The following is a 15,984-nucleotide window of genomic DNA, read 5'->3' as shown; positions in this document are numbered from 1 at the left end:
TTACCTTCTTATGAGGAGTTAAGCTTGTAATTTGTCTAAATAATTGCTACATAAGCTTGCTGACTGAAATTTGTTTCTATCAATGTGCGAAGCAGTTTCCTATTGCGGGACAAGGTTGCAACTGGATCATTGTGTGTGATTTTTATTTTTTTGTCCAGATATTTCAGGATTTTTGGGCAGATACTTGGCAGCCAAATCTTAGCCTGTTACTGGGTGTGTTCAACTGTAATTATGTACAAACCTGACTGGATAAACTTTTAAGTCTCCTATAATACCAGTGTTTTTGAGAAAATGTTTGGGGTTCTATGTGAGTAGTTAGAGTGGTTGAGCGGTTTAAGGAGGGGAAACTGTTTCATAACTTAATGACTATTTATACATTCAAAGTCCTACGCAATTGGTGGTAAACAGAACATGAGTCTCTGGTATAGTGGCTTGCAGCAAGGTTAGTTTTGCCCATACCAGTCAGCTGCAGGACTGTGGTTTATTTGGTTGGTTTTGTGTGTAGTCTTTTTCATTGAGAATGTATATGGTGTGAGTGATTTAATTACCCTGATCTTCTGTACGTGGTCCCAAGATATGGTTCCTGCTTCCCTTTCCAGTGAAACTTGAAAGTAAATGTGTCCAAGACTACAATATTCAGTGCTAGTTACTAGCAAACTACTTTCCATGCTGTCTACAAGTGAGGGTTAAGGAAAGTGTTTTGGAGTTATCATAACAACAACAAGAGCAGCAAAACATATTTTTGGCTATAACTAGTGAAAAATGCCGGAGCTGACGTTATATCCGTCTGTGTTATCACTTCATTCAATCTAAATCAGGATTTCCTGGCATTCATCTAGACAGAGGCAATGGACTTTGCTGTTCGTGCTATAGCAATTTTTGGGTGATCAAGCATGGCTTCTTGTGTGTGTCTTTTCCCATATTCTTCCTAGTTGGGTAAATCAGTACATTCTCATAAATACTCAACTTAGGTTTTTCTTCCTTTCTTCTTGATTATTGCAGACTAACTTTTCAGTTGCAGTCTGAAGCAACTGTTTTAAAAGAATCAAAAAACATCTTGCACTTACAACATTTTAACATAACCATTTACAGAAGTGTCACCAATATTATGTTAGCTGGTCAAAAAAAACCTGTGTGGCCTCAGCTCTCAGGACTGTTAAAGAACCACATCTCATACCTTTTCATATGTTAGGAATTTAGGAGGGTGCAACTAGAACCAGGTAAATTTTAGTAATTTTTTTTTAAAGTGAAATTATACTGCTGAGTTTGTGCTTTTGAGTTAGTTGATATTGACCTCTTCTGAAGCAATTTCCTTTGGAAGAAAAATGTGAAGTCCCTGGATAGCACTTGTCTCTACCTTCCTGAAGAACGTTCTCTTGTGCAGTGAGAGTGTGTGTTCAGAACAAAGACGAGGAGGCATTTGCAATGCTATCTGCACCCTTGGAGGGATTACCCTAAACTTATTTGGCTGTAAAATTTGAGAGAGAGTGCCATGTCCTCTGGAGTTCACAAAGCCCTCTTGTGAAAGTAGCCTTTTCATAGTAGAAGTGGAGGAAATTTGTAAAGAAATGGTTGCTGTTAATATGCATGTGTTTTTAGCTACTTTGAATGAAGGTGTGTGTTTTAGCAAAAGGAGTATTTTTCAGTTAACTAGAAAAAAGTGGGAAGGGGGGATGTTAAACATCAGACATTCTTCATATCTCTGTATCTGTTGGTATTAATATGTATTTACTTTTATCTAATAAATAACATTATTTCTTAGTAATTTTTTTAAAAATTTTCTAAAATTACTTCTTTGAACAGAGGCTTGAAGGCTGTGTACAGACTTGTTTTCTTAAAAAATAAAATACGGCTTTATAGAAGAGGGAGAGGAACAGGAAAGAGCAGGCAAGCAAACCCATGCCTCAGGATACCGCCCCTAAGGTGTGGTAGTCTGTCTTGACCTGCTCACTTATGTAGGAGACACTGAGGTCTGAGATCTGTCAGTACTTTTATATAACATTGAAATGCAAGAAGAGCTGATAGTGTTATAAATACTAGATTCTGCCTTGCATTTCTGCTCAGAATTCTCCTTCAAATGTACAATGTGTAGTTCTTCCCTCTTTTCAAGAGAAGGTGAGGAAGGCAGAGGCAGTAAAGCCGGTAGGATAAGAGATTTCTATTAATCTCATTTTCTGGCAGAGGCAGTTCTCAGACGTGCCTTGGCAGTGTCTGTATTTAGTAGCTGTGTTCCTGGACGCTGGCCCAGTCACATGGCGCCACTGGAACAAGTGACATGGGAATGATGCATTAGCTGAGACCTGTGCTGGAGGAGGTGGGGTGGCCCAGCCGGCCGGGCTGCCTGCGCCCCAGCACTCATTGCAGATGCTGTGTCCAGCACCGCTTGCTCCCAGATGGCTGCTGCTGTTTGGCTTAACCTGTTTGGCTCCAGTGAAAGCTGGAAGTTGGTTACTGCAGGTGCCTTGAAAAAAATAAACACGGAAAGAAACAAAGTCAAATCCTGAAGAGTGTTAAATTATAAGTAAATTTTCAATTCATCAGAAAATGATAAATGAAACAACTGCAAAACATTTGACTTACTTTGGGTCAGCTGTCAGTAGCTATGGGAGTGAGGGCAGAAAGTGGGATGGAAGGGGGAAAGATAATTAAGACTAGACATGGCTTTCTGTACTGAGGAAAGAACTAAGTGGTGGATCTATGGCACTTATTGCATACCTTACCTTTGTTTAAAGACCTAGTTTAACAAAACCACACTTTTCTTAATGGTAAAACACTATTAAATGCATGCCATTTTTCGTGCAATTTTAACTTATGGAAATTGACTGAGTTGTGAAACACTGGTTTAATGGGCTGTTCTTTATGTTTGTGGAAGGCTGATGTGTGCAAATTTATGGTGACTAACTTGTGTAGATCTGTTTGTTAGCTTCTATCAGCAGTGTGTGTGTCTTGTCATTTTTTTGTGCATGCATATGATGATATTGCTTTCTGGCAACCAAGATGATGAAAAATGCTTGCAACCTCACAAAAATCCAGTGTGTTCTCCTTTCTTAAGCAGGGAGTCTGGAATTCTAACTTTTCAGTGAACAAATATATCCAATGTTGTTTTACATTTCATACGGTAACATATGGAATTATCCTAAAACAGGTAACTTTTCTGTATAGTGATCTAATACCGAGAATTTTATTTTTCTCTACCTGAGCTCTTTCTACAGGAAAAATCTAACCCAAGAGAGAGCAGTGCTGCAAATAATACGTTCCTTCACTTGTTGCGTGACTAATCTGCAATGTATCCCGCCTAACTCGTGTGGACCTAGTAACTATGTATCATGCTTGAACAAGGTAGTTCATCTGAGGTTAATAGTGCTTTACCATATTAGGACTTCTTTAAGTCATTGTGGAAAAAGAATGTGGTGTGGCATCAGCACAACTCTTCCATATCTGAGGTTTTAAAAAGAGGAGAAACAATGCAAGGTAAATGATTCAAATTTGGAGAGAGGAAGGGAACCTATATCTTCCACATAAGCTATTTGATGGACTAAAAGAGGGGAAATCATCATTAAGCAATCCAAAGTAGATTCCACTTTGTCTTTAAACATGTGTTTGGCACTAATCCTGAATGTCTGGGTCTAGGCATTTTATGTGTATCAATTTTGCTAAGTGTATGTTTTACGAAAACAAATGCTCACCAAAACAGCAGATATGATTCAAACTTTGTTTTCCTAAGCTTCTCTAACCGGCTTCTAAAAGCTCTTGGGAAAATAAATCCTTACAGGGGTCTCTGCAAATATTCTCTTAGATGTGAAAACAGTGCTTAAGGTTTAGTGGAGAGCTGTAAGTTGTACAGAAAATTATTTTTAATTAGACAACTACATCACATATATTTCCTCTTTCCCCCACCCCAAATTTTTTTGCTCAAGTGTTACCTTGAGTTGAAATCATCTGGGCAGTTGTCTCTCAATGGGGATGAAGGACAGGAAATGACCTACAAACAGAGCAGGTGACTTGCTGTCACATAGCCTAGAAAAAGTGTGATTAAACTTTGCTTTCCAGAGGGTTATATCTTGAGAGCAGGATGCTTTTCTTCCATTTTATGTATTATCTACTTTGTGGACTCTGAGTGTTTTCAATGTGTGGATTTGAATATTATTTTATTGTTGAGAATCTGTTCTGTGGATTTTCAAAGTTAATTCCCCAGGTACTTTGAGATTTATAATATTCTACAGATGACTGCACCTACAGATGAGGTAGTGTTGTGAAGCATGTCTTTTTGGTGAGCTTACAGGAATTCCTAGTTCTAATGTTTGAGGTGAATTTGATACTGTGGTGAGTGTTGCTTTGTTTGGGGAAAAGACAGGACAGAAGTGAAGGCTTTTAACTGCTGATCTTAGTGGAAGTGTAAGAACCTGGCCCTCAGCTGCTTATTTCATTCGCACTTCAAAGATGACTAGGAACACTGATGTTTAAAGTAGTCCTCCTTGGTGAGGTGAGGACTAGGGGTTACCCTCTCCTAGGTCATTTGAATCACTTGAGAACAGGCCAAAGCTTTTCACTTGTTTCCCTGCACTTGGGAGGAGGAGTGATGATGATCTAGTACTTGTCACTACTCTGGGAGTTGAAACTGAGCTTTTTTTTAATTGCTGTAGGCTTCCCTCAGCAACTGAGTTGTTCAACCTAACCTTGCTCTAGTTTTTTGCTTGACATCTGTCCAGTGTTTAGAGGTTGGGGTTAACTGAGATTACAAAATCATTTTAGCAAGGGTGCTGTGCTATTTAGAAGGTAGCACGTAGCACTAAGTTTTGAAATCTTACTGTGTTTTCTAACTCTGTGCTGTATTTCTGGTTGACTAATAGCAAAGTTATTTTCCCTTTTTAACCTGGAAGGGAAATTGCAGTAGAACTGTCATCTTACTGATGGGGGAAAAGCTATGTAAGACATGAATTATGAGCAGACATATATGGATAACTTTTTTTTAAAATCAGGGGTGGAGAAGAGGACTTTGTTCTGCAGTAGAATTACCTGAGCCTGACAGAACATCCAATTCCTCTGTTCCATTCAAAAACTTAAATTTACTTGGTCAGAAATATTTTTATTAGATATTTTTGTCATCAGCACTGCCATTAAATTATTTTAATAGGCACATGACTATAAATTCTCATCCACCAACTTGATGTCTGCGAAAAACCCTTTCTCATTGTTTTCCTTTCTACTTTTTTTAAAAAACGGCTTCTCAAGGTAGTAGTTTCAAGTTCTTGGCCAAGTGTAAATCCCGTTTGTCCTTAGAAGTAAAAGCATTATGGCGCAGAATATTTAGGGTGTTTCTTGGTGTTGGTAATTGTTTATTTTTTTTTAACTGATAGCCATATGGCAATGATGACAGATTCTTACTTGCTTCTAAGCTATATGAGGTTGCTAGGGGTTGTCAGATGACACTTGCTCACATGAGAGCCATTAACAGGGTGTTGTAGCCAGTGTTAGAACAACCTTGCAACTAAGGGCGAGTCACTGCAAAAGCAACTATGCTTTTTTTTTTTTAAGAGGCCATATGGTTCAGTCTTGTGACTACATAATTGCTGGCTACCTAAATCACATACCAGGAAACAAACATAGCTAAAGTCAATATTAGCTGTTGTATCTGCTACAGCCTTGTACCAGGCTTGGTAGGAAAAACTGCCAGCAGCAAGAGCAAGTCTAGGATGGCTTCTGAGACGTAAAAGTCATGTCTACTCTGTCTGGAATAATTGCAGGAGTACATTAGCTACAACTGTCTTTCTGTATTAATGGCTTATAGACTATATGAAAGTTGCTTTGCCTTTTTTTCCCCTAGTGGGAAATTCAGCAGACTGGGTTCCTGTATAGGGAAGACAGCTGATGGTAAATTACCATTGTTAATGGTTGATCAATAGTAAAGAAATCTGCTTGAGGCTGTACCTCCTCAGCAGGTATTTAGTTTCTTTGAAGGAGCTTTACAAGAGTATTTGTAGCTAAGAAAATGTGTGGGGGTACACCAAAAGCTACAAGTGGCACTGGGGGACAAATAGAAAGAGGAAGAAACAGCAACGATGTACTACTTGGAAATAATCTCTCCTGTACCAAACTGGATGAAAGAAGTAGAAAGTCTTTGAGAGACCAGTGTGTCAGCTGTGCGAGCAAAGTGACTAGACTGCTGCAAAACAGGTATGCATGTAATTTTTTCTTGACAAAGAATAGACATTTTTAGTTGTACTAGGTTTATAATCATGTTCCTGAAAGGCTATTTTGTAAATAATTGGGAAAGTTCTATTAGAAGCTTATTCTTGGTGATGATGCTGACTGAAACTCAAAGTCTTTCCTATTTGAAACTGAATCTACATTCTTATCTCTGATATGTGAGATTTATGTATATGCAAACTGAGGCATGGAGGGTGATCTTTTCAATTAAGGTTGAATAATCTTACCTTCTCTTCCTAATTTTCTAATTAGTTTGCCCTCTTTTTCTTGCCGCCCCCTGTGTTAGTGGGTCAAGTAGTAACAGTGTGCAGAGCAGACAGGAGGGAATACTGTGAAGTGGGGGAAGAATGGAGAGGAGAATGCTCTGTTTTACTTGTAAATTACCTCTAGATCAAGCATTACATCAAAGTAATCTGAAGTGTGAACAGTTTCTTTAACTTTTGTGGTGTCTTTTTCAGATGTGTGCCAGCATGTCTCTAATGTCTGAGTCTCTACAGCTATGTAACTGTGTCGGGAATATGGTTCAGGGTAGCTTTTTCTAAATCTTGGCACCCAAGGGTATTACAATTAGTATTCTACATATTCAGGATTGCTGGTCTAAGAAGCAGAAAAATATAAATACATATATAGGTATATGGAGATGTTACAGCCTGTTTGTTTCTCTAGCCTATAAATGTTACACTGAAGTAGTGAGTGCTTAGTCACTTTCAAAAACAGTTTAAGGTCAGCTGAAGTAGGCTTTGGATATAAATTAATAGGTCACTCTTCAGTTATTGCATGAATGCTGATTATTATGAAGGTGAAGCAAAAGCTTTCTGTGTAAAGATCAGGCTTTGGAGATCTATATTAACTGAAAGTACTGATTCAGGGCAGAATGAGGCAGAATTTTTGTGGCTTTTTTCCAGAAACAAACGAGTCTGCATTCCCCAAAAGAGATTTCTTTACCTCCATGTCTCACATATATATGTAATTGAAGAAATGTTGAACGAACTAAAGGAATGTAGTTTATATACCAGTTTAAGAGGAAGTAAAGCATGTTTAAGCTTAATATGGAATCTGGGGAGAAAACTTTTCAGGCCATCTGTAAGATGTTCCAAACTTGTGACTTTCTTTCGAAAAATAAAAAAATCCATAGTATTTTAGTATCTTTAATAGACTTGGTTCTCCTGTTGTATGAACACAGACAGCTTGATTTTATTTATTTATTTTGAGTTGAAAATTATGTTTATTAGTTCTAGCATCTTCTACATGCAGGAAAGATACAGTCTGAAGTGAGCTAGATAAGCCAAGCCCATGATGTTGGAGGTAATTACATTGCCACTTCTTCCTTTGATTTCTGGCATCATGGTTTTGTCCTTTTCCCCGTTTCCAGTCCTTTTGGAACTGGCTCCCCTTAGGGTGTCAGTTAGCTCAGTAAGTGGCAGAGAACTGACTTGGGAACAAGAAAACTCAATTAACATTCTAACTAGCCTCAATACTTATTTGGAATGCATAGGGAACGTTTTCTTTCTGCCCTTTCCCAAAGGTGTATAGTTCCATGGACAAAGTGAGTGTAGGTCATGCTGCTACTAAGAGGTGGCGATTCCATTGCTTTCTACTTCTTCCTTCCTTTTTCCAGCTATGTTTCTGATCCACTTTAAGGTGCTTGGACACACTTTTCTTGCTGGGAATTCAGTTTACAGAAGGGTCCAAGAATTGCCAGAGCAGACATGAGTAACGGGAAGGGTCACATAGTTACAAAAAGGGGCAAAAAGTTATATGGGGCTTTTAATTTTTGTGGTCAAATAAGAAAACATGTTCAGTCAGAATAGCCACATTTAACCTGAAACGTGAACATCTACACAAGCTCAAATTAATTAATTCAACTAATTTTTAGGAATATGCAGGATCTTGCATATCTAAATAAGCAGGAAGCTGATACAGAGATAAGAAAGTAATGTTTTGTGTTTTGGTTTTTATACATGTGAAAACAGAGCGGACCAAAGAATCTGTGTACTGTCTGTATTCTTCAACGCTGTGTTTTTAGGAGATGATTGAATATTCCTGCTGTCCCTGTTTTGGGGGCTCTATGTTATATAAGCTGGCTTAAACAATAAAGGGTGGAAGTGCTGTAAGCAGTCTGCTCATCAGCTTTTGTGACAGGGATAAACATCCCAGTCATCTGACTAGTCTTGGGCCTGGTGCTAGATTCCATGTGGAAGTAATGAGACTACATGGACTTATATGCCTGTATGAATTGCCTATAGATATACTTGATGTTACCAAATGAGGTTTTAGTAGGATGGAACTCTTCTGTAATGGGCAGGACTGCTGCAGGAGCTGCATCTCTGTTCTGGGTAATTTACAACCTGAAAGCAAAGACTTCATTAAAACATAAGGTTGATATTTGGTTAGTACTGTAAGAAGCATTAGCGGAAGTTACTTCCCTAGATTTGATCTATTAGTCAGATAAAGCTCTGTATGATAGATTTTATGTAACTTAGCTTGTTGCTGTCTGGTACTAGAGAATCTGTTTGTAGTTATGACAGATTGCAGCAGTCTTTAGTTCTAGCATGCTGTGTGGAAAAAGCACCTCAGCAGGCTGTTGAATTGGCTTCTACGTCAGCATAAAATCTTATACAGAAGTTGGCACTGCACAAACAATATGAAGTTTGCTTTAGTGCACAGTGAGGGAAGGAAACCTGAATTCATGCAACCCAACCCAACCTGCATGCAACCCTGCATCGGTGGGCAGATGCAGGGCCAGATTTGCTCAGTCTGTCTAAAATGAGTCTTTCTCATTTTAGACTTGCAGTCCTGTAGTCTGAAGTATTGATGCTGCTGTGCTAATCCTGGAGATAAATAAGGCTTTGCTCTTGCATAGAATTTTAACTAAGGCCATAGAGATATACCTTTTCTTAGTAGTTAAAAGGAAATCTGTAGCCTTTTTAAGAAAGCAGAATAGTTACCTGAGGTCACCTGTTGCAGAAAGCATGTAAGTAGATAGCTGAAGAGCATCAGATTCATGTGGCAGGCTAGAATGAAGTGTACTCATGGCTCTGACTTCTCGTGCATTCTGCTTAACTGGATTTTGTAATAGCGTTGCAGAGGCAGTGGGCTGAGAAACTAGTAACAGATTTCTAAAACAGATGGTGTAGTTGCAGCTCTCTGTATATGTGAGGTATGTAGGATCTTTGTTGGGCAACTATCAACAATTATATCAGGTCTGGTCTCATGCAGGTGAACTTAATGCTGTGACTCTGTTTGAAAGGGAAAACTTGAAAAGAAATCTGCCTGGCACTCCTGGCAGTTTTGGAGGCAACATGTTACAAACACACCAAGAAGTTTCCTCGCTGTGGATGGCAAAACAGCCTTTAGCAGCATTCCGTAATCTGGCTTTGAAGTGTACTGGAACCTTGCATATTATGTGCATGTAGCATACTCGTATCAGAGTACCTTACAGTGGCAATGGGCATCTGGCTTATTCTGTCTCAAGATATTTGAAAGTAGGATGAAACCTTCCAGAATGAGGTCTTTCAGGTTGAAAAGGATGCCTATTTACGCTTCTTTCTCTTTTTAGCTACCAAGAAAGAGCACAAAGAGGAAATTAGGCTGCCTTTACTTAAAATGATTTTAAATTTAAAAGTCTGAGTGTGCTCCTAAAGCAGTTATCCACAGTTACCTTACTGACTCTAGCAGTATTTGAAAGTGTTTACCTCGCTTCTGGATGTTAACAGAGCAAGTAATAAAAAGAAATAGCTTCAGAAATTCTAGTGTTTCAACTGTATAAGGGTTTTATGCTCTTCTCAATTCTCTGCCTTCCTTTTCTGTAGGCACAGTTTGGCAAAATTCCTAAATGAAACTTCCATTTGGGTGGAAGATCAGTGTGGCCTTGACTGAAGTCTGTTAAACCAAAAACTATTAATAACAGTTGTACTCTTACCCCCTCAGTGCAGTTCATCGAGGTCAGGAATGAGGCAATATGGCTGAGCATCAGTGTTGTGTGGCACTGCTTTATGCAGTAGTAGGTTTTTTCCATTAATTTCAGCTTGTGAGCTACATAACATGAAAAGCATTTTCTGTGGCTGAAGCTGAGACCAAGCAAACCTCCATGCTCTGATGTGCAGACTGACTCCCTTTGGAATTGGTAAATAAGGTTTCTTGTCATTGCAGCCATGCTGCAGTTGTGCTCCTCAGCCTCTTGCCGTAGTGCAGTCAGCCAAGTTGTGTGCCATGTTGTATCTCTGGGGAAATGGCAGATTCTGGCTTGAGATAGTTGTTTTCTTCAAAGGTTGAATCTCTGTGGTATCTTGATTTCATATACGAAATGAATTTCATTGTAGTTGGAGATCAAGTCTCCGTAATCTATGGCTGCTCAGTAAACCTTGAAATGTCTCAGAAAAAGGGGGAAAATAATGGAACAACATAAACCTTCTCTTTGAGTTGCAAGACTTAAACTTAGGGAAAATCTTAAATGATATTGTCAGGAATAGTCCAAAATGAATTGGCTTTCTGTTGTTTAGAGAAGGATGTGGGGTGGTGTAAACCTTGTGCTTTTGAAATGCTGTGCTAGAGAGAATGGTAACCCATTGTATTTTATTGCCACTAAGAGTATTGGACAAAACAGTACACCTACCTTACAATAAGGATGATCCAGGCTGTGTACAAAGAAATTTAGGAATAGTTAAACTGTAAGGCAGATTGCTGAGACAAAGTTTTGTGTTCTCTTTCTGCAAAATTTTGAAAAAAGATTGGATGAAAATTGGTGTGACTGTTCCTGCCTTTGGGTCAGCAGTGACACTGGGCTTAGTTCCTTTTGGTCGGAGTTAAATGATTGCACCCTGGATCCTGTAAATGCTGAGTAAAAGTCGTATTTGCATAATACCTGTTTCTTCACTTAAATGAACCTGCAAAGTAAGCACACTATTTTAACATCTTGTGTTTCTAATCCATAGCTGGTCCTCTTCGGAGTTTGACTTGAATGAAATCCGCCTGATAGTTTACCAGGACTGTGAGAGGAGAGGCAGACAGGTCTTATTTGATTCCAAAGCGGTCCGCAAAATTGATGAAACTGTGGTTCAGGTATGAAATGTTAATTTTGCTGTTGTCCTAATAGAACAGTATCAACTTGTTAATCTTGTGATCTTTGCTTTATCTTTTGCTATTCTGTGATAGCTGCAAAAAGAGGGTGTTAGATTCCAAAAAGCCTGTGAACATATCTGGTATTTGGTATTTGTGATATAAATGCGTTATTGAAACTTAGCAACTTAGACCTGATTTGCTTTCTGGCAAAGAAATCTATACTCCTTTAAACTGAGTATTTCTTGAGCCTTTTTAATGTTGACTGGGTTTGCTTTTTGTTGTTAGCCCTGGCTGTGCAGTCCCCTTGTTCCAGTAATGTCTACCACATGTCTGAAGGTGCTTTTCTTCCTTTGGTGTTTTGGATTAGTCAAGTTGTTGTCTTTATATGAATTAAAACAACTCCCCTGGCTAACCATACCATATTGTGAAGAATGACACATGGTGATACATGGCCATGTAAGTTTTGGTGACACACATAGAAGCAAGAGCAAATGCTGTCAAGATGCAAGTTCTTTTTGCTGCTCTCCAGGCACACAAATTGTGGAGTAATGCTTTCAGCAAACTTAAGTGATTTTAAGGTAACTAAACCAATAGTGTTTCCTGTTTTGTTGTAGTTCTACTTGTTATTTTTTCCTACTACCTCCATGTTTCTCTTTTACATTGAATTATTTCAAATTTTTGTTTGTTTTGAAGTTTTTTTAGAACTAACAGCTTCATCTTATTAGACTACTATGGTTTATTGTAGAACTATATATATAGCTGTATAAGCTATATAAGAATAGTCGTGACTTCTAGAAATTACTTATCAAGATGCTTAAAAAGCGACAATCTCTGTTTCAGTCACACTGTAAATATACCATTGTGCTGAATCAGTAAGACTGGTGAGCATCATCAGCTGATGTCTGATCATCTACTTAAGAGGGTAAATGGGTCAGACTGGTCTGTTAATCTTGCTTCCCCCCTCTTCCCCCCGCCAAAATCAAGGTCATTACTTTGTGTCTCTAAGTTGGTTTAAAACACACAGCATGGGAAGAAGAAATATATTTCTGACTTAATTTAAATATTAAAACTATTCCACTTACTTGAATACTTTAAGTTAAAAGTTAACTAAAATGTATCCGATCAGAAACTCCATGCAACACTGACATAAAACAGATTATAGCCGCTCTCATAACTCGTGATACAGGCTATAAGCTCTTTTTTAACTAGACACTAAACTTAGAATGCAGTGCAAACACATAGATGTTAAAAGTGATTTTGAATGTCTTGTCATTTGTTTGATATATTATCAAACAGCAAACCTAAAACTTGATTCGTTTAAAATTGAGGCAGACTTACTCTCAGGCTGAGACCTGTTTAAACTGAAATCAAGAAGGTGTGTGTATACTGTGCATTCATGCATTTTCCTGAAATACAGTAAAGCTTATTTACATTGAATATTCAAATACACTGTTTGCCTTTAACCTGTTAATTCTACCAAATGATGCATTATTCACCCTTTGTTTCTGTTGGTTGTTCTTCTGTTTAAGAAATCTGTTAATCATTTGGGAAGCAAAAGTTATGTGCAATTTGAGTGATTAATTGTGCAAATGATTACAAGAATTGGTTTGTAAGCAACCCATAAGCTCAGATTTTGTTTACATAAACTTTGGTAAATGTTACAAAGAGTAATTCATAACTCTCAGGAATGATCTTTCGATGAAACTGGCTAATTACTCAGACTGTGTGTGATACTATGAAACCTATCTACCATTGTAAATGTGATGATAGTTCTCCATTTACTCTGATGCTGGCATTTTATAAAATATTTTAAAACTGATATAAGACCAAATAAATTTGTGGTTTTTAATTTCTTTTGTTTTCCTGTGGTTTTAAGAAAATTCATGCCGTGGTATGTTTAGAGATGGGAGTTCTTATATTGACTTTAATAGTTTTTATCGTATTATTCTGTTTCGACATAGAAAATGGCAGATGAGGCTTCTGTAAAGACTTGTGCCAAGAACTGCCAGGCAAGCAATGGGAACAATATTTCTTCCCACAGTCCCACAATAAGTTGTATGCAGAATATCAAAGAACAGATACCGAAGTATCAGGTAATATTCATTACTTTTGTTGCTTTTATTTACTCACTTTACTGAAGAAGTTAGTTTATAAAAGCATTCACTTACATACATTGAATGACTTATACTTCTGTTGTATTATAAATTAATCTGAACCTTGAAATATCTGTCCTATCCTTGAAGTGTAGAATAAAAACACATGGGTGCGTCTCTACCTTTTGGTCTATCTTGGTCTTATATTTGAAGGAGCTGTGAAATCTAATCTAAAATCTAATAACATTTTGTTAATGTCATAAGAACCACTATACTATTCTCTGTTCTTGTCTACCTATGCTTCAGATTAGTTCTGAAGAAGCTGTTGAAAGAGTAAATTAAGAGTCCCTTTAGTCTGTTTTTTAAGAGAGCTAATTTTTAGGTACTCTGGCTGTTTCTCACTTAAAGCACTAGCATTTCAGCTAGAAAAATGTAATTTGCAGCATGTATAGATTAAGGTGGGAAAAAATATATTTAACTGGAAGGTGAGTGATTTCCCTCAGAATTAACAAACTTCTCTTCATATTTGCTATTGATGATCAGTCTTTGAAACAAAATAAGCAATTGGTCTGAAGACTGCCTTTCTAAGTATAATCACAAACTATTTTCCAATAAAAAAATGTTTCCAAGAAGCTTTCTATAAGGGCAGGGAAGGAGAATATACTGATTTGGATAAGGAAGTAGTTTGTTTGGGGATCCAAACCACAGAATCCAAGTCCTGTTAACACCTGCAGGTTTCATCAAACGCTCTGCTATATGGGAATGTTACTGGACACAGCTTTTTCTTTGGAAATGCAGTAGATCTTTTTTCCTCTTTCTTGCCTTTGGAGGTCCCCCTGGAACAAGAGTAATAATGCCCATCTAGTGAGCAAAACAGAATACATCTTCTGGCTGTCCTTGCTTATACTTGCATTCAGTACATTAAAACCACACTGATCTTACTCTCCATTCAAAATGTAGCACTATGACACTATATTAAATTGAAATAATATGCCAAGTTATTTTTGACTTTGCTCTTCCCATCTTGTCTGTGTAGTACACCAGGCCAGCCTCTGATGTCAATATGCTGGGAGAAATGATGTTTGGCTCAGTGGCAATGAGTTACAAAGGCTCCACCTTGAAAATTCACTACATACGGTGAGTGTCCTTTTCTGTGATGCACTCTCTTGTCAGGCACTTGGAATTGATGATTCACTGAAATGACTGTTTATCCTTTCAGCTCTCCCCCACAGCTGATGATAAGTAAAGTCTTCTCAGCCAGGGTAGGAAGCTTCAGTGGAAGCAACAATAAGTAAGAAGATTTTTTTTTTCCTTCCGTGTCCAATGCAGTTGTCTGTCTGTCTCTCTCCTTTTGTAGTCCTAGAAAAGAATTAGGAGTGGCAGCTGTGGAGAAGGATTCTGTTAATAGATCCTAGTCAGGCCACCCAAGCTTTTAATAAAGAAAAATCTCTGCAAATTTCTGCTTCTTAGTTTCTCCAGGGCATGCAGTGAAGTTGAGAGGTTAGGTGCTTTGAACAATCAAAGCCTCTATATCTTCCTGCTATCAGAAATGTGAGGAAGGTATGTTTGTTGAGAGTGCTTTGTTTCCTTATACTCCACTTCTGTTTCCTTCAACAAATCCACTGTTTCTCATCTGTTCTGTTTTTCCTTGTCCCCAAAATGGGCAAATGTGAATAAACTGAATCCCAAATGTGACATAAAGAAACTTCTAATAATTTAAAGAGGAAGTGTATATAAGGAATAAATGCCTGTTTAATTCCAGTTTCAGAAATGTACTTGTCCTTGAATTTGATTGTAAAGTTCGTGTTCAACCTTCTTTATTTATAAAATGAACCTTATTCTTAAGCTAATATCAATGCCTATTGATCACATTCTTAAGGAACACTGGCTTTTCCCCCTGTTTTAGCTTGCAAGATAGCTTTGAATACATCAACCAAGATCCCAGCCTGGGAAAACTGAGCTCAAATCAGAATGGCTTGGGAACCTGTCGCAGTGGAAGTAATTTAGGTAAATATTTCCAGGTTCTATGTCTTTCTGACAACATAAGACCATCTGTTCATTAAGTTTTAAGGTTTTTTTCCCCAGTACATCACCTCCTTGTGTTTTTTACTTTTTTTGTACTTTTTTTTTTGACTTTTTTTTTTTGCTTTTTTTTTTTTTCTACATTGCTTTTGTTTCCTAGGTGTGTTACAGCTGTGTAGCAGCAAACTGCTGCAGGGTGTGTCTGAAGGAGGTCCCCTCCGGCTCATCCGCAGTGCTTCTTTCTTTGCAGGTTTGTGTGGAATGCCAACCACAGTGTGACCCATCCATTTGCACACACAAATCCAGTTCCTTCTGTATCCTTGCAGGACATACATAATTACTCTCTAGAAACAGAGGGCTAAAATAGTGACAGCAGAAGTATCTGGCATATACTTAATCTTTCTTCAAAAAAAATGGCTAAATTGATTGGGTTTGGTCCATACTTATTTTCTGAGTACTATGTTTAATTTTAAAGATATTTTTATGCAGTGTTTTTAATAATAAATTAGCCCTTATATTTCTTAGAGAACTTATGTTTCCTGGCTTATTGCTGGTTTCTTGCTAGCGTGCAGGTGTCTTGCTGGTGTACAACTTTTTCTTC

General features: G+C 37.8%; 1 protein-coding gene across 4 annotated transcripts in view; it reads left to right on the top strand.

The window, feature by feature from the left end:
• FNIP2 (folliculin interacting protein 2) overlaps nt 1-15,984 on the top strand; it is a 49,857-nt gene that overhangs the window by 10,445 nt on the left and 23,428 nt on the right. The window contains exons 1-7 of one of the 4 annotated variants that reach the window (XM_027635783.1): nt 5,923-6,174; nt 11,142-11,268; nt 13,230-13,361; nt 14,398-14,498; nt 14,581-14,652; nt 15,268-15,368; nt 15,544-15,633. In XM_027635783.1, coding sequence (XP_027491584.1) covers nt 5,990-6,174; nt 11,142-11,268; nt 13,230-13,361; nt 14,398-14,498; nt 14,581-14,652; nt 15,268-15,368; nt 15,544-15,633 — 808 coding nt within the window. In that variant the 5' untranslated portion in view covers nt 5,923-5,989. Of the gene's footprint in view, nt 1-5,922; nt 6,175-11,141; nt 11,269-13,229; nt 13,362-14,397; nt 14,499-14,580; nt 14,653-15,267; nt 15,369-15,543; nt 15,634-15,984 lie in introns of those variants that run through there. The other 3 variants (XM_027635786.1, XM_027635784.1, XM_027635785.1) reach the window with 3 other exon arrangements.

The sequence above is a fragment of the Corapipo altera genome, unplaced genomic scaffold (genome assembly GCF_003945725.1).
Source record: "Corapipo altera isolate COAL_440 unplaced genomic scaffold, ASM394572v1 22b, whole genome shotgun sequence".
NCBI lineage: Eukaryota > Metazoa > Chordata > Aves > Passeriformes > Pipridae > Corapipo > Corapipo altera.
Note: the sequence above shows the minus strand (reverse complement) of the source record. Positions and strands in the feature narration are given on the sequence as shown.